Source organism: Vombatus ursinus, unplaced genomic scaffold, assembly GCF_900497805.2.
Source record: "Vombatus ursinus unplaced genomic scaffold, bare-nosed wombat genome assembly UNPS02014808.1, whole genome shotgun sequence".
Taxonomy (NCBI): Eukaryota; Metazoa; Chordata; class Mammalia; order Diprotodontia; family Vombatidae; genus Vombatus; species Vombatus ursinus.
In genome coordinates, this window is record NW_020954586.1 from 6,082,331 (window position 1) to 6,100,320 (window position 17,990).

The 17,990-nt window shown below is 51.2% G+C and overlaps 1 protein-coding gene across 5 annotated transcripts in view; it reads left to right on the top strand.

Annotated features, from left to right (window-relative positions):
- VPS8 (VPS8, CORVET complex subunit) overlaps nt 1-17,213 on the top strand; it is a 185,225-nt gene extending 168,012 nt beyond the window's left edge. For all 5 annotated transcript variants that reach the window (XM_027875404.1, XM_027875405.1, XM_027875406.1 and 2 more), the window contains exons 46-47: nt 13,131-13,211; nt 16,482-17,213. In XM_027875404.1, the coding sequence (XP_027731205.1) occupies nt 13,131-13,211; nt 16,482-16,631 (231 nt within the window). In that variant the 3' untranslated portion in view covers nt 16,632-17,213. The remainder of the gene's footprint in view (nt 1-13,130; nt 13,212-16,481) is intronic.
- Nucleotides 17,214-17,990: the final 777 nt, after the last annotated feature.

Here is a 17,990-nt window from a genome sequence, read left to right on the forward strand (position 1 = left end):
TTGACCCAGAGATCCCACTGCCGGGAGTCACTTCAAGGAGGGCAAGAGCCCAGTAGACCAAGACCTCCCTCACAGTGGCTAAGAGATAAAGTGAGTGCCCGCTGCGTAAGTCTGGATTCGGATTGTATTATAAGAAACAATTAATATGAGGAATTTGGAGAAACATGGAAGTTCCATGGCCATCAGCCCAGAAAATAATCTTCACTATTACTCCAATAATGTGAACACAAAGGATGTTATAACAGTGATGTCATCTAATGGACACAACTTTCAAATGGCCAGAGTGCCACATGGGCTTTGGAAACTTGCCGAGGGTTGCACAGCTGGTCACTGCCAGAAACAGGATTCGAACCCAGGTGAAGCCCCAAATTCTATTCAGGCCACCCTGTTTCAGAAACGAACACTGTGTGATGATAATAACCTTCCTTGACCCCCGAGAAGAGCTAAGAAATCACATTTTCCTCCCACACTGGAGGGCGTTGGTAGGTTTGGCCTCGTGGCTCATCAGGTGCAGGGGAGGGATGGAGCTGGCAATGACTAATGCAAGAACCACAAGACTTCACAAGAACAAAGAAAAGCCACCTGTTGGAGCCCAGGGCTCCTGTCTCCCCTCCTTGAACTGACACCCCGAATCGAGGCGCCACCTTTGCTCAGTGGCTGCCAGCGTCCGCCTCCTACCGCAGGAAGCCCACAACCTCAGGCCCATCAACCAAGCACAGAAGGAAAGCCCACGGAGACTGCCTGCAGTATCAGTGAGGTCACGTTCTGGGTTAATGATCACAGAGAGTGAGAGCCATCCATCCTTCTTCAGGATGGTGTGTGTGTGTGCGCACGCGTGTGTGTGTGTGTGTGCACGCGCGCGCGTGTGCACGTGCAGCTGTTCTCTGAGGTTGTGACTGTTCTCGCCTGCATCAGATCTCCGTGGACAAGTCAGCTCCTGTGCCAGCAGACCCCTAAGAATGTGTCTAAGTTTCTGTTTTTGTTTTTTGGGATTTTTTGCAGGGGGGTGCAGCTAGAATCTGATGATCTCAAATGGGACTTGAAATAAGTGAGACTTAGCTCTGGTTCAGCCAACACTGTCCAGCTGCCTGGTCCCTGCCTCCCCCGGCCCTCCATCTTCCCCATGCGATGTTGCCCCCTCTCCTGGTCCCCTCGGGGCCCAGCTCATCGTGCATCTCATGCTCCTGTGCAAGGGGCGCATTCTGATGACCCTCCCTCTGTGTGTCCTAATCCAGACAGCCAGCTTTCTCTCTCAATACTTCAGTGATCTGTGGTTGGATCAGGTCGGTACTGCAGGGATGTGAGTCACAGCCGGTCTGCAGCTGCTTAGCTGTTTGTTAGAGTCTTCCCGTGGGCCAGGTTTCGTTGCTCTGGAGCCAGCCTGGTGATGAGCCTCTAGACCGATCCCTGGACAACAGACATGCAGTCTCTACTCAAAGCCTTCCCACCCTCGTAGGACCCACCACAGCTTGTACTTCGCTGGCCTAGCCTCAGAACGCATTCACCACCACGTTGGGCCGATGCATCAGGGTAGGCCTTGAGATGCGTCCTGTATCAACTTTATTTCTCCTTTTTGTGTGGCTAGACCAGTCTTTGGAGTGACTGTAGGTCTCATGGAAAAGACTCCAGAGTGTGCCAGGGCTTGGGGCCTTCAGCAGCATCTTATACAAATTCCTTTTGCATGTGGACTTGGCTATTTTGTGTATGGATGGAAGACACCTAATTGAGGAGAGATTTCAAGGTGGCCTTCTGCTCTACCAAGTAGAAGGCTTTTTGTAGTGAAAGTGTCTTCTTGACATCTTTCATTCAGTTGTGTAATAATCGAGATCGGGTCAACTGTGGAATAGCCCCTGCATAAGCCTCTCTGCTCCCTTCTGTGTCACGGTGGGGTTTATAGGTTAGTCCCATAAAAATGTCCGATGTGTGAGAAAGTAGACAGGCACGTGTATTGGTGGTTGTTAGTAATAAGGACCAAGGCTTTTCCCACGCCTTTGTCATATGCCTAAAGAACTGATCCCTCTGTCCTCATCATCATGTCACTGTCAGCATAGACGTGATCTGGTCTGGTCCTTTTCTCACTGTTTTCTTCAGTGTCTTTCCCACATCCTCCAGAAATGCACCTGGGCCTGTGTTATTAGAGTCCAACGTCCTTGGTGACAGAAAGAGCTGAACTTCTGGAGCTTTCCTCTGCTTGCTGTCCACCTTCTAGGGTCAACCTTCCATGCCCTCAGATGGACTTCACTCTCCTAAGTCCCTCACCAAGTGTTATTGAAGTCGCTGTTCCCTCCTCTGCTTCTCTCTGCTCATAATCTTCCCTACTTCTCTGTACATTTTCACAAATTTGTGTCTAAACTCTGGGACTTAGAAAGGCCTCCTGCCCTGGGGAAGGGGATTTAAGCTTCACCTTAAAGGAAGCCAGGGAAGCTGACCCATGACAGTCCCAGGGTTGGGAGACAGACTATCATGGACAGTGGACGTCAGGAAGGCCAGTGTCACTGCATGATGTGATGGGGGCTCGCACCAAGGTGATGGTTGTGTGAGTAGAGATAAGGGGATGTCCACAAGAGATATTGTGAAGGGAGAAACAACAAGACTTGGCAACAGATCAGGTACAGGGTGAGAGAGACTGGAACTGAGGAAAGAGGTGAGGGGATGTATAGATAATGTAATATATTAATATATACTGTTGTATTGATATTAATATAATATATTGACATAGTAGATCATGGTGTTATCTATAGAAATATATTGTATCATTTATTATGTGTATATATATATATATATTGTATCATAGAATACATATTTAACAGGGAAATCCTTTCCATATACTTATATATGCATGTTTGTGTATTTATGTGTGAATATACATTTGTGTGTATGTGTGTATACGCGTATATGTATGCGTACATATATTTGCATAGAGGTCTGTTGTCATTGAACCCCTGAGGGCCCAGTGACAAACCAAACAAGACACTGAATGAGATAAGACAGAGGAAGAAGAGAAAAGGGTGTGGGATGGAACCTTGGGGGACACCTGGTGAGTGGGCACAGCCTGGATAAAGACCCAGCAGAGGGACTGACAAGCGCTTCGCATTTCCTTTCTCTTAAAGTACATTCCGTTTCACTTGTGTAGTGTTTTTGGTGCTCACCATGTCTAGCATCTTCTTTTTCTTTTCTAGAGGAAACCCTTTGTGGTGTGTAGATGGGAGTCTTCTGTGTAGACTGTCTAAGTCTTTGGCCTCTCTCATTACTTGTGAATCATATTTTCCAACATTTTTCACTGACCTTGCCTATTTCTCCCTTTTTCCCTTGAAGTCCCTGTGTAACAACAAAGCGTGGTGTTTTCAATTAAATTTGGAAGCTCTTCTCAGATTCGTTGAGGAATTTCTCAACCTCTTCGTCCGCTGCAGCAGATGTTGGTGCAGGGGCTGCTGTTATTGGCGTGGCGGTCTTTTTGAAAATCTCTGTCATAAGCACTGTTATATAGGATGAGCAAATTCCAGGAAATGATGCTTCTTGTTGCCTTTGGAGATGTGATTAAAAATTAATTCCACCAATGCCTCTGCTCTCCTCTGAGGCCCATCCGCTGTGAGCCGTCTTTCCACTTAGCTGCCATTTCCTTTGGGTTTCTGGTTTTATATAACAAAAACATCACAACCAACATGACTCAGCCCCTCCTGTAGTGCATTTCCTCACTGGTCGTTGGATGAGGCTCTCACATGGAGACTCCCAGCAGCTCAGTGAACATTTCTAGATTATCGGAAAGCCCTCCGGTTCTGAGCATCTGCTTCCCACTTTGGTCCACTCATCAAGCTATTTTTTTTAAATTATTTTTTTCTCAACATGTACCTTTGTAACAAAGTTGTATTTACTGATTCATATCAAATGCTCTTGTATCAAGTCCATGGAATCTAAGCAAACTTAGGTCAAAGTTTTAAAAAAAGAAAGAAAAGGAAGTGGAAGGGGGCCACACAGAGCTGAGCACCATCTTGTGTCGGTCTTTGCTGCATGGATGGCTGTGGCTAGAGACTTACCGGTGCTGTGCCTCCCTGTACTCAGTGAGGCCAGCCCTGGAAAGCAGACTTGGGAGGCTGCAGGGACAGTACTCAGAGCTTTTCCAGCCTGGTGGACCCTGCTGGTCCAAGCTGACAGAACTTAGGACCCCCTTCATTCCAGTCTCTGTTACCTGCCGCTTCTCTTATCCCCATTAGGATCATCCATTTAGAGCCAGAAGGGACCTTGGGGTCATCAGGCTCAACCTCTCATTTCACAGAAGAGGAAACTGAGGCCCAGAGAGGAAAGCTGACTTGTTCAGTCACTCAGGTTCTAAGAGACGGAGGCAGGATTCACACACAAGTCCTCTGGCTCTAAAGGCAGCATCACACTCATTTTTCTATTCACAATCAAAATTCAAGCCAGCCTCGGGCATCCCAGGAGGTCCCAAGGCAAAGACTTGGGGCCGCTTTCTGTGTGGTCCTTCTTACTTCGGATTGGTTTGCCCCAGTGGCCTCAAAGGCCCCTTTCAGCTCTAAGTCTGTGAACCTAACATTGAATTGCCTTCAGAACTGTCAGAGGATTTCACTGGACTCCCAAGAGTGTTCACCATGAGCATACTTTATTTACTCTTATTCTTTGAAAATCCTTCATCAGCAAGTACTAAACAGATTCCCACGTCCCCCATCCCATGCCAGACAAGTTTGCTGCTTGCAGAAAATGAACACTGAAAATGGTGCTTTGAGATGAGGCGACATTTAGCAGTTAACCAAAGGAGGGTGGATCACAGTCTCAAGTGATCTTTTGCTGAGTCTTCTGTGAGACCAACCAGGCTCCACCACTTTCTTAAGAAGCTATTTGAGACAAGGGATTCTCTCAGATCCTACTTACATCGTTCCCTGGGGGTTAGGTGCTTAGAGAGATACCAACACTCGAACTCGGTGTCGGTGCCCCTGGGGAGCTCTGCCGTTTCATCAAGATGGCCAAACTTGCCCCTGGCACTTCTTTGTCCTATAGCAGCTCTTGATGGAGCCCCTTGGCTGGCACAGAGCCTGGAAGTCACCTCTTACTGCCTGAGTGTTCTTCCCCCCAAAGGGTTGGACCTTTCTCCAGGGTGGGGCATAAGCTCTGGCAGAAGGGGCATTACTTATATTGAGAAGGCGGGGATAGCCTTTTTGAATGTGATAGAGTTGAACCTGCTAGCTGGCACTGCCTCATCTCTCAAATACTACTTATTTGCTCCAGTGAATCCTAAACTTAGGGAGTTGATTTCTGTCTTCTAAGTAGAGGTGAGGTTGCGCCACCAACATTATCAGCAACACCAGAATTCAGACAACTGTCAGTCAGCAAGCATTTATTAAACACCACTGTGTGCCAGGTGCTGTGCCTATGCTAGATGCTAAGGATACAAAGACCAAAAAATAGACCAACTCTTAAGGAACTTACTTTCTCTAAAGAGCAACAAGAGGTGTATGTTTGTACAGAAAATATGCAAGGAGTTAGGGTGAAAGGTTTAGGAAGGATGCTTCCACTTGGTGGAAATAGGAAAAGCTTCACCTAATTGTATCCTAAAGGAAGAGAGAAATTCTCCAAAGTAGAGGTGAGGTAGGAGTGTACTCACAGTATGCCAGGGCAAAGGCACAGAGGTGGGAGATGGCTTGTGCCATCTGGCAGTGCCAGGAACAGCAAGACAGACAGTACGTGGTACTATAGGTGGCTTTAGTTCTATCACATGTGGGCCCTAGTGCTGTTTTTGTTGGGTTTGTAAAAGAAATGAAAAGGCCTCACAGCACTTGTGTTTCCATAACAACAGAAAAAACGGCTTGCAGTGTCAGCTAGCCAGACCCAAGACCAGCTGGTTACTAGTAGGACAAAAGTCAAGGGAGATATAAACAGGATAAAAAGATAAGGATGCTTCAGACTTGGCCTTTCTTCCTCCTGTTCTCTGGGTATAGCAGTGAGGGCTGTCCAGCAGTGGGGTTGCAAGCAGTGGCTAGATGCCAGATTTTTCCTCCTCCCAGCTGCTTGAGGCAGCGGTGGGCCTCACAGCTATGGATGACCCTTCCTGCTCTAAGATTGTGCAGAAGCATGTTCTGGTGGCAAAAAGCAGAGATTAGCCTTGATGCTTCCTTTATCACTCCCCTGCAATCATCTAGGACCACCCATTACCCAAACAGGAGAAGGGCAGCACTTCTGTATGAGAGGCACAGGGTCTGTTCTTGGACTCTCTCTTCTTCTTGGGATGTCCAAAGAGTATTCAAATGTCTCCCAAGGACCAAAGAGTAGATAGAATGGAGGGCCTGCTGTGAATCCTACTTCATCTCAGGCGTGATTGAACTAGCTCCCAGCAAGCAGGTCAGGCCCAGGTATGGTTGCTACTGCCCCCATTAGAGAAACAGCCTCAAAAAGAGGAATGGAAGGGAAGTGAGACATTGTAAATTCCCATCTGTGAAGGGCAGAATTAGGGCTTTGTCTTTGAGGTTCTAGAGTACAAAAGTTGGACCAAGGAGTTGGAGTTAAAAGGAGCTGGGCTTTAAATCCAGTGGCCCAGAGTGGACTGTGCTGCCCTTATGGGTGGTGAGCCCCCTGTCCTTGCAGATATTCAGACAAACTAGATGATTGCTTGTCAGGGATGCTGTAGATAACCTTTACGCAGCAGATGAAGGAAAGGGAAAGGAAGGAGCATTTATGTAGCACCTACTACGTGCCAGGCACTGTACTAAATGCTTTACACACATGATCTCATGTGAGACTCGAGTGAGCATTTGGACCAGGTCACTTTCCTTCTGGCTCCAACCTCCTGGAATTCTCTGGATAAAGGCTGTTGGGGAGGAGCGTGGCTGGTACCAAGTGGCTGCTTTGTTGGCTGTGTTCAGTGCCTTGAGGTTGCTGTCAGTCCTGAATTCAAGATGACACTGTCATCTCTGCCCTCAGAACATGATGAGGTTTTATGTCACCACCTTCTTGGCTGAAAGGGAGAGTCCAGACCTTTCTATCAAGTTATCAGAGTAACTCCGCAATGTCTGGGATGGGGGCTGTTACTTTGGTTACCCTGAAGCACCTTAGGCAGCCGGATTTTGCTTTTATTATAATGTGCGGTAACCTGGTTCCATTTCACCTTTTCCTTTGTTGGTATTCTATTATACTGCTCTTCCATCGCACTCTTAGGAAGAAGGCTTTGCGTGTGTGGATCGTCCTCTGAAATGGTCCCAGACTTCCCGCTGCAGCACTTTGGAGTGCTATGTCTCACGCGGCTCGTGTCACAAGCACCTGCTCTCGCGGCTGAGCCTGGACTTGGGGCTGATTGGTTCCTTTGGTCTGTGCCATTCTATGTGTGTTTCACCGATTATGCCTCTGATGGAAAAATCATTAAGGACCCAGAACCTCTGCAGGGCTTTTTGTCCTAATTGCTCTGTGGGAGCAGCATCCCTCAGGATAATTGTTTGACATTTTCTTCTTCAGTAGGCAACAGTCGGATAATCAAAGAGTGCAGATCCTTAATCACACCCACCAAGTGGATGCTTTCCAGGTTTGCATTTGTTTCACTAAGGCAAACACTTAGATAGCAACAAGGCAGAGACCCCACAGCTCCCAGTCAGAAGTCTGCAGACGCTGCCTCTCCCCGACTCTGTCGCTGTGCCTCAGTCTCCGTGAAATCTGTGCTGTCCCCCACCACCCCCACCCAGCCAAGAAGGAAGATCATGTGTGCTATGGACGGTCGGCTCTTCTTGGACCGGGCCCTTGATCTCATCCGCGTGCAGGACTTTTGGCTCAGAAGCTCCTCCTTCCTCTGATGCAGACAGGCACCGCGTCCCTCGCTTCTCATCTGAAAGCATCTTCTGGGGCCCTCAGAGTTCAGGTGACCCCTTGCCCAGAGTCACAGAGCTGGGACGTGTCAGGAGGGTGACCTGCACCCAGGTGCTCCTGATTCCAAGGCCTGCCCTCACCCCACTCTTCCAGGCAGATTCTCCATCATTCTCTGTTGTGCTGAAGTCATCCGTGAAGGTGCCAGGAGGGCATGGGGGGCTGGGCTGCACCACGTCCTCGGAAGCTAAGGCTGGGCTCCCAGGCCAATTTTTTCCATCTGGCCGCCTGATGCAATAACCTTTATTGTTATTGTTAATGATTTCTTGCACTATCCTACCATCTACAGCTGATGCTGACCAACAAAAATGCCTCCAGCTCGGGGTGAGGGCAGGGAGGCTGCAGCCACCAATTGTTTCTCAGTCTGTTTGTGAAGCTGAGCCCTCTGCCCACAAGGAGGACTGTGCTGAGATGGCTGGCATCTTCTCAATTACAAAGCCGATGTTTTTTGAAACAATAGACAAGATGTAATGAGTCTGATCATAGAATAGCATCCATCTGAAATGGAGGCTGCACCCTGCAATTGCCCAATCAGTTTAAAAAAAAAAAAAAAAACCTCTCTCTTTAAGCCCAGTAAAAATCAGGTTTTCAGACCCTGACTTGAGCGTGCAGGTTTCTATGGCTGGGGCTGAGGTGTTGATGGAACCATTTTAATGAACGTTGAGGCAGAATTTTAATGGCAGATAGCACACGGCACACCAGCCTCCTCTTCGGCATCCTGGTCAAACACCAGGCCGTGTGTGAGGTGCTTCACCAACCTCGAGGGGTCAGTTTTCATCATTGTCATTCCTGCGGTGTGCCCTCCTCTGCCAGATGGAAAGGACCGAGAGCGTCAGGGCTAAAGACGATGGAAGTCTAGGGGGACGGGGGAGAAGGCAGCCCCCTCCCCACAATTACTTTGGGTTGCCTTCGTACGTGTTTGGTATTCAGTGACCCATCCAATATACCATACGCTCCTTGCAACCAGGGACTTTCTGACTTCTGTCCTTATATCTCCAGCATAGTGCCAGGCACATAGTAAGAACTTCATAAATATTACCACTTTCACCCGGTGTTGCCAGATTTGCCCCAGGAATGGTTCCTTGCATATTGCTTCCCACTTTCTTGCTCTCCCCCAGTTCTTTGTCATACCGAGGGATCCCTAAGCACATGAGTCTGTCACCAGGCCCCTGCCCGAGGACTCGCCATCAGAGCCTTGGGGTGTAGCAAAAAGAGGTCGGGGCTGAGAAACAGGATCCTCCCCTTGCAACCTTGGGCAGTGGGCTTAACAAGTCAGGTCCACGGGTGGGTTTTAAGTGCTCATTTCCTGTGTGCCAGGAGCTGAGGAGGTGGGAGTTGATGGTCTCTGAGGGCCCTCCTGGCTCTCGGACTGGAAGCCTAGGAACCTCGGGTCCCCTTCAGACCACAGTGAAGCCCCCTCCTCTTTTTCTTAGAAGGCAGGATGTGGTCCGTGTTAACGGCAGACAGAGCATCTGGTAGGGCCAGCCGTGTGATCTGATTCTTACCCTTCTGGTGCCACGGGGCCCAACGGCCTATCCCGTTGTTTCATGACCTGAGCCACCATTGTATGGCTTTTTGTAACGGGGAGGCTGATTCTCCTAAGGCATGGAACCCTGTGCCCTGACTTAGTTGGACCCACTCTGTTAGTGAGTGGGTACACGAGAGAAGGTGGCCTCTGGAGATCAGCTCGGAGAAACAGGCCATCAGAACTCAGCCTTGTGTCCCTGGCCTCACCTGCTCGGACTTTGTGGCCAGGATCCAGCTTGGCCTTCAAGCTGGTGCCGGTGCCAGGGCAGACGTGCTGCAGAAAAGGGCCGGTGGATCGGGAAGAAGAGAATGTGTTTTCTTTTCCTTCTGGCTGATGTCATTCCAGCTTTCCCTTCCACCACATTCGAGAATCATTGAGCTTTGAAATGTGCTCAGGGCTTTGTGTTAGCCCGCATCTCCTCTCCCTCGGGCTCTTGGAGATCATCAGGACCTCATTTTCCACCAGATTTGCTCTAATGCAGTGTGTGGCTAGATTGCTGGCCGGCTGTCATCGCGTCTGCCCGTGATGCGCGGCTTCAGTTTAATTTTGAACTCCTATCACTGGACTTAATTACATGAGAAGAAAGAAAGAGAGATTTGCTGGAGAAGATAGTGTCAGACGTCTTTTTCTTCCCTTCCAATTATGAAATTGCCTCTAATCCAACCTGGGCTTGGGGTTTGGGATAATCTCAAAGTACTGAGAGAGACATTTTCTGTATATTGATTTGCCAAATGGAGATTTAGCTCAAATCATGCTGCTCCCTGCCTCGTCTATGCATGATTCTTATTTGGCAAATCAATTATTCTGGGCAGAATCCGGGGACAGAATCTCTAATTTCCCTTTCTATATCTTCCTGGGTCACCATGGCCAGGGTACAAGGGTGTTGCCCTCATTTGCTCCTGATTTTGCAATGTAATCCATGATTAGCTTTTAATTATAGTAATGCCTTGTTCAGAATTTTAATTTCCAAGATCCTTTCCCATCTATTTTCTCATAGTTTGTTTCCAGCATCCCTTGGAAGTACGATGAGATAGGTGGTATTCCTAGACTAAAATGGGAAAACCACCCCACTGAAATCAAGTGACCAGCCTGATGTCGCCTAGAGCTCGGTAGCAGAAAGGACAGGAGACTAGAGCTCTGGATCTTTGGCCCCATCTTCTTCATCATCATCATCATCATCATCTTCATCATTAATAAGTGTCCATCAACATACATTTTAAGCAACAAAAAACAGGGAAGAGGATTGTGTGAGAAAATGTAGACTTTTATACAGTTTTCTTTTTTCATTTTTTTAACAAATATATCTACAAAGTTAGAGTAGTGGTACAATTTCCTGGTTCTGTCTTCCTGCACTTTTTTTCTTCTGTGAATTTTTTGAAAAAATGTTTCATTAATGCACCTTTTTTTTTCATACCTGTCACTACCCGCTAACTCGCCTCACCCTACTGTCCCTTGTAACATAGCAAAACAGCCCTTCTTCATTCTGTACCATCGCCCCCCATCAGAGCCCCACGTCATCATCAAGGGCACGCCTGTCAATGCTTTGGTTAACATTCGGTGGACTTCCTAAGTTGTTTCCTCTTACGTCACCGACATCATCATCATTATTATTGCCATCACGTCTCTCGTTCACCTGGTTCTTGCTCGTTTTCCTCTGCATCAGTCCATGCAAGTCTTTCCATGTTTCTGATGATGCAACAGAACGCCATTGCACTTATATGCTGTGATTCATTAAGCTGTTCCTTGCCTGATGAGAACTTGTTTTTACCCTGAAAGCCCTGTGTGCTGTTCTTATCATTCCTACTACCGGGCGTGGCGATGGGTTCTCCACACCTGTGGTCTGTAAGTGAAGGGAAGAAAATCTGCCTTGCTTCTTCACACTGTCCGTTTGTCCTCAGTGTGAGGAGCCGGCAGCCAGCATTTGGGCCTGCTTGCCAAGATCTCTAAGCTAATGCCACTGGTCCCGAGGGGCTGCCAGTGGGAGGTTTCTGTTCCTGGATGAGGATGAAGCGATAGGAGACCAGTCCTCTGCCAGCCCCCATCGTGCCCGCGTATGGGGCTGTTAGGCGGCTGGGCCGGGCTTCCTAAACAATAGCAAAGGCGTTGGTTGCTAGACATACTCACCCTTGTGCAGCTTTGTTTTTCAGAACCAAAAAGCTCCCAGCTACCAATTAAGTAACTTGTCATTAGCTTAATTGGGATAGCAGACTATTCTGAACACGGACTCCTTTGGCATTCTCCCCTCTCCCCAAGCTGTCCTGGGTCTTTTGGGGGCTCCCAGCCCCACCTTTTCCTTGGCTTCTACTTAGATGTCAGGTGTTAAAACAGCAGAAAAGAGGCTGATAATTGCTTTGAATACCAGCTGCCCCCCATGCCCTCTGAGCTCCATTGTTCCTGCTGTCACCTAGAGCTAAAGCCCCCCCCATGTTTGTCTTTCCATTTGTCCAAAATTCCGAATACACTCGGAGGCTTCTGCCCCGCTCCAAGACTGAATGGGAATTCTCTAATGACTGCTCTCTGGGTTCTGGCTGAAGCCCACCAGTGCGGAGGCAGCCCGCCGGTTACATCCGGCTCTGCCCAACTGGGGCCCAGCAGACAAAGCCTTCTTTCACATGAGGGCCTTTCAGATGCTTAAAGACGGTTCTCATCCCCATCCCCATCGCCATCCCCATCCCCATCCCCAGGGTCTTCCCTTCCCCAGCTTCTGGATCTGGCAGGGCATCGATCCCTCCCCATCCTGGCCATGTTCCACCATAACGTCCAGTTTCTCAGAGGCCTCCAAATGGGTCCCACCTACATCAGCAGAGAGCAGCGGGGGACACCCCTCTTGCTTGTATTGGACACTGCCTTCTGTCAGTTGGTCAACAAGCGTTTATTAATTGCTTGCTGTGTGCTTGCTGTGCTAAATGATGCTGGGGAGACAGAGAAAGGCAACAGCCCCTCCCCATAAGGAGGTTTACACTAGAGGACACTGAGGCCTCTTCTGACCCTGAAATTCTGCGACCGCGATTCTCTTCCCTTTTTCATGCTCTCAGTGACTCGGGGAACTTGCTGTCCACTACAGTCCCCAGATAAATTTTGCTTTTTAATACAAACTGCTGTTCAGCCCCAGGCTGCCCTAGTTCTGGGCAAAGGGAAGGAGGTTTAAGCCCCGGAGGCCTTCATGTACATTCCTGTTCATCTGGCCCTGCATCCTATCCTGCCTCACGTGTCCAGGGGATTGGTTGTCCCTCCCAGCATCTGGTCATCTGTAGATTATCTAAGCTTTCTATCTCTGCCCTCTATTTGGAGTGACTGAGAGGGAGAGCAGGGGGGACAGGCGCTGGGGACGGGGTGGGAAGAGAGCACATTGATAAAGGACTTACTATGGGCCAAGCACACTCTGGGCTGGGAATACAGAGATGAGCCAGAAAAGGCAGGCCCTGCCCTCCAGGAGCTCACATTCTAGTGAGAGAAGACAGCCCATAACAGATAAAGCTGGGGAGGGGAGAGGGTCCCTCCGTCATCTCTGCCTCCAGCTCAGAACTCCTGGCTCACTCAGGAATTTCACGATTTTGAGACCGTGAGGCAGAATGAACCATGGATTTAAACACAGTTAAATAGGGAACCCCAGGGTGGGGGGCCTCAGAAGACACCCCCCCACCCTCATGACAGGCACAGCCCCTTAGGAGGGAGGGAGCTCTGGGGGGGGGGAGCGGTGCTTGGGAAGAGCCGATTAATGCTTCTGTCCCCTTTGCTTTCTCAGACCCTGTCAGAACCAGGACTGGATCCCCAGCAGACCCAGGCTTTCGACCAGCTCTGCCGCCTTTACCGGGGAACCTCCAGGGTAATGAACTGCCTCCTTGCATGCTCATCTTTGGTTTCCATTCTTCTGATTTATTGTTTTGGAAGCCTGAGTTCTGTCTCTGGCCTCCTTCCCAGCTTGGAGAATGTCACAGAAACATCCCCTGGCTTCTGATCCCGGCTCTGCGTGGCCTGGATAAAGGGCCTCAGCGCCCCTATCTGTAAAGTGAGGGGGCTGGCAAGAGGCTTTCCTCATGGAATTAGCAGACCTGGGTGCAAATTCTGCCCTTTTCACTTAATATCAATGTGACCTCAGTCAAGTCACTTTTCTTCCTCTGGAACTCAGTTTCCCCATTTGCAAAAAGAGGGAGTTGACCTTGAAGGTCCCTTCCAGCTCTGGACCTGCGCTCTTCGATTGATTGGGGGAGGGATAGTAGCTCAGTCCGAGGGTACCACTGTAAGCTGGGGGGGTGGTCTTGCCAGGCCCCTGAGGATGGCAGGGCTCCCCAGGGGACGACTCATGAGCAGCCCTCACTTGGCTTTCCCTTTGGAGGGCTAAAGAAACCCCGTCCTACTAGGGGGAGCTGATCTGCTGTGAGTCTGAGACCCCTTGATCCTGCCCTCTCTCCGTGGTCAGCCCTGGGAGGAAGGCACGGGCCAATGACCCCCTGCAGCCTCCGCTCCGGACTCATGCTCCCATCCTGGCCGTTTGCACACGTGACTGTGGCTCAGTTAAAGGAGCAGGCTCAGCCCAGAGCTCGAGATACCTCCCGGGGAGCTGCGGCCCGCCTCCCGGAGCCTGGAGCAGGTGGACAGGCAGGCCCTGCCAGGGACTTGGGGAGGCAGGCGGAGGGAAATCAGCAAGAGGAGGAAGGGGATGGCAGCGGGATCAGGAAAGGAACCACTGCCTCTGGCCAGTTACCCATGACTAAGAATCTACTCCCAAGAGCGTCCCCGAGCCCCGGTAAACATCTGCTCTAAGTGTGAAAAACTGGGACCTCCTGAAAGGCCGGGCTGTTGAGCATCAGCTAGACCAGCCAGGGCGGGTCAGTGCCCTGGACAGCTGGGAGGCCATTAGCAATGACAAGGGTACACACCTGGGGTCTGTGCTGCTGGGGACGCTGCTGCTGGCTTGCTTGAGCGTTGGAGCTCTGAGCTCAGGCTCTGGAGGGTCAAGCTGACCGATGTCCAGACCCAGTAGAGCGAGGAGCTGGGGGCCGCCAGGCTGCCCACACAGGGTGAGCAGAATGACAAGGGTTCAGCAGAGTGTGCCTGTGCCTGGGCCAGATAAGGAGTTGTGTTGCTCATTCACTTTTCAGTCATTTCCCAACTCTCCATGACCCCATCTGGGATTTTCTTCTGAGAGATACTGGAACAATTTGCCATTTCCTTCTCCAGCACATTTTACAGGTGAGGAAACTGAGGCAAACGGGGCTAAGTGACTTGCCTAAGGTCACACAGCTAGTAAGTGTCTGAGGCCAGATTTGAACCCAGGTCCTGACTCCTGGGTTCCTGACTGCAGGCCTGGCGCTCTATGCACTATGGCGCCATCTAGCTGCCCACGAGATAAGGTAGCCCAGTCTTTTAAAAAGCAATTAAGATCAATAGAGATGATTGATGAAGAAAGAATGAGAGCTGGCCAGAGGCAGGAGGCCTGACTGGGTTTCAACCAGTGCTAGTTTTTTTAAACTAAAGAAAGGGTAGAAGGAGACAGAACGAATGATGGAGAAGTTTGTTTTCCTTGGAAATTGTTCTGAATGTTTCTTACTGGGGGGGAGAGGGAGAAGTAAGGCCCTCTGCCAAGAGCCCTGCTTTGGAATCCAAGGACCTGAGTTCAAATCCTGCTTGTCACTTGGCAGTTACTATAGCTGAGCTGGGGCCAGTCTCTCAGGCCCGCTGACCTGTAAAGTGACGGCTAGAACACAGCAGCCTCTGAGGTCCTTGCTGGCTCTGACTCCCCTGATCCTGTGAGAAGTTGTTGGGAAAAAGCCTGCCTCAGCCATCGCTGCTGCACAGCCCAGTGCTACCCAGCTGGGGATGCGATGAGTTTGTATTCATCCATAACTCTCTTTTCATCAGAGACCCTGACAGCCTTCCAGCCAGTCCCTCACCCTGGTATCGTCCTCCTTCTCGCACCAGGCTTCCTCCCATGCTCCGTGTCCTCAGCCTCTCTTACATCCAAGTGCCCACTTCTCTCCTCCCCCAGCTACCTCCCTGAATGAGGCTCTGCCCCACTCCACTGTCTTCCCCCTAGCTGCCAGAAACTCCCCTCCTCAATAAACTCCAAGAGCTCCCCATTACTTCTAGAATCAAAAGGGAGCTCTGTCTGGCCCCGGCCCAGCCCCAGCCTGCTTTCTGGGGCCTTATTATACGTCCCTCTCCTTGGCCTCTCTGAGATCCAGCCACATTGGCCTTTGTCCTGATCCTCATAAACAGTACTTCATCTCCCACCTCCAAGCATTTGCAAAGGCTGTCTCCCCTGCCTAGACAGCAGGCGCTCCTCACCTTCTCCTCAGAATCCCAAATTTCCTTCAGGATTCGGCTCAGGGACCATCTTCGTCATGAAGCCAATCCTGGTCCCTGCTCCCCAACTCCAGTGACCTCACCTGTATTTTATGTGTGCCTCTATGTGGATGTGTTGTCTCCCCCCGTGGAGGCTTCTTGGGAGCAGGAACTGATTCAACTGTGTCTTTGTATCCCCAGAGCCTGGCACACAGTAGGTGTGGGGGAAATGGCTGGTTGATCGATGGAAGGTTCCATAGACTAGTGTTTAGACTTACTGGGGGCTGTGCCGGGAGAGAAGGCCTCTGATCCTTCCTGGGCCCCTTCCTCCCCTGCCCTGTCCTCCCCCCAGAGCTAGCTGTCCCCTGGGACAAGAGCTGAGTCCTAACCCAGCTGAGGGCAGGACTGACCCTGCACCCCACCCAAGCCCAGGGACCGCACCAGGTCTAGGAAGAGGCCACCAGAGATGCCCATAGAAAAGACCGCAGGAATACGAGGGTGTGGATCAGACGGAGATGAATTATTGCTAACATTTGTAAAGCACTCTGAATGAGAGAGGGAGGGAGGGAGGAAGCAGGCATTCGTTAATGGAGGTCTTCCCTGTGCCACGCCTGTGCTGCTCGGTGCTCAGATCACAATATCCAAGGCAGCTCAGATCCTGATGGGGAAGGGGGCTGAGCTGTGTCAAGCATTCACTGGGGTGAGGAGACCCATTTCTCAGACTCAGTGATTCTGTCCTCAGCTGTACTCCAACCCCTGGCTCTCGGAGCTCGAGGAAGCCCATCTGACGTGGTCCTTTTGTGTCTTCCAGCTGGCGCTCCTAACTGAGCTCTCTCAGAACCAAAGCAGTGACAGTCAGCGGCTCCTGGGGGTGTCCAAGAGCAGCCCCGCCCTCCACAGCATCTTCCAGAATGAGAACTTCCAGCTGCACCTGACCCCTCCTCCATTGACCGAGGACTGAGGATGTCCGCGTCCTGGGCCACCGAGAAAGCGCCTCAAAGGAGCCCCAGCACCCCGTGACCTCCTGGTGGCTGTGAGGCCCAGGCCCTGCAGAGATCACCCTCATCCCTCCTGTGCTGGCTTTGGCTCACTGGTTCTGTCTGTTGTTGGTTTACTCACCGTCACACATCTCCCGCTGCATTCCTCGGAACCGATGGATCAGCACAGAGACTCCAGCTCCACATGACGTTCTCCTTCTCTTGGTGGAGGGCAGCGGGGCCCCAGGAGCCCCAGAGTTCCCATCGGAGATTCCTGCTTCGGGTCTAGGATGCAGCATTGTGGGTCCTCGGGGCTGTCCGCCGACGAGACCCAGAACTGCCCCCGAGCCCAAGCCTTCAACAGGCGGGCGCGCGAGGGAGCGCCACGCAGAAAGAAAGCAGCCACTCCCCTGGGCACATATGTCACCCTGAATGGGGTCCAAAGTACCATGAAGAGGAGGGGGTGGCTGGCACAGCCTGCAAAGGTCAGGAGACACAAAACTGGCTCTCATTGGGTTTCAGCCCCTCCGGCCCCGTCACAATAAATGTCCCTCTAACTCTGGGCAGCCCTGGTGTCTGTCTGTGCAAAGGAGAGGATGCTCAGGGCCCATGTCGACTCCACAGGGGGCCACATCAGGCAGAGAGGGGGCCAAGAGGGAGCTGGGAGTTTGGCTGCCCTCCTGTGGGTGAGAGTCCACTCCCCCCACCCCCAGGGGCCACCTTGTAACACCTGGACCACGGCAGCCGCTGCCCTGAGCACCGAGCGTGTTGGTCCCTGCTGGGCCAGAGCCAATGGAGAGAGTGCGGGGTGGGGGCAGGGGACTCGGGCTCTCGTCCCACGCTGTCACCAGCTTGCTGTGGGACCTGGCGCAAGTTAACCTCCCAGCCCTCCTGCTGCTCCCTTCCTGCCAGGGGTAGGTGTTGTGAGGATACAGCCAGGTAAGCAGTGTAGAAAGAGAAATACACCGAGTTCCTGCTAGGAAAGGCAAGAAAGAAATGTCGCCGTGGTGGTGATTTGGGTCGGGATCCTGGAGCGAGAGATTCCCTGACGAATGGGCGGCCCCCACACTGTCAAAGAAACGGGAGGGAGCCATGGGCAAACCAGTGGGGGGGGAGAGCCGCACACGTTGGGCGACCATGTGTGTCACGGGAGGGAAACCCCGAACGAGGAGGGAGCTTGACGCGGCGATGGGGGGGCCGTCAGAGATGACCCCTGCGGGGCTCAGACCACGGCCTGCCCAGCCCCCGACCGTCAGGGATTCAGGGAATGTGAAACCGGGGGGCCCCGAGCCTCAGCAATGGCACGGAAGTCACGACCGCACTGGCGCCCCCCAACAAGGATC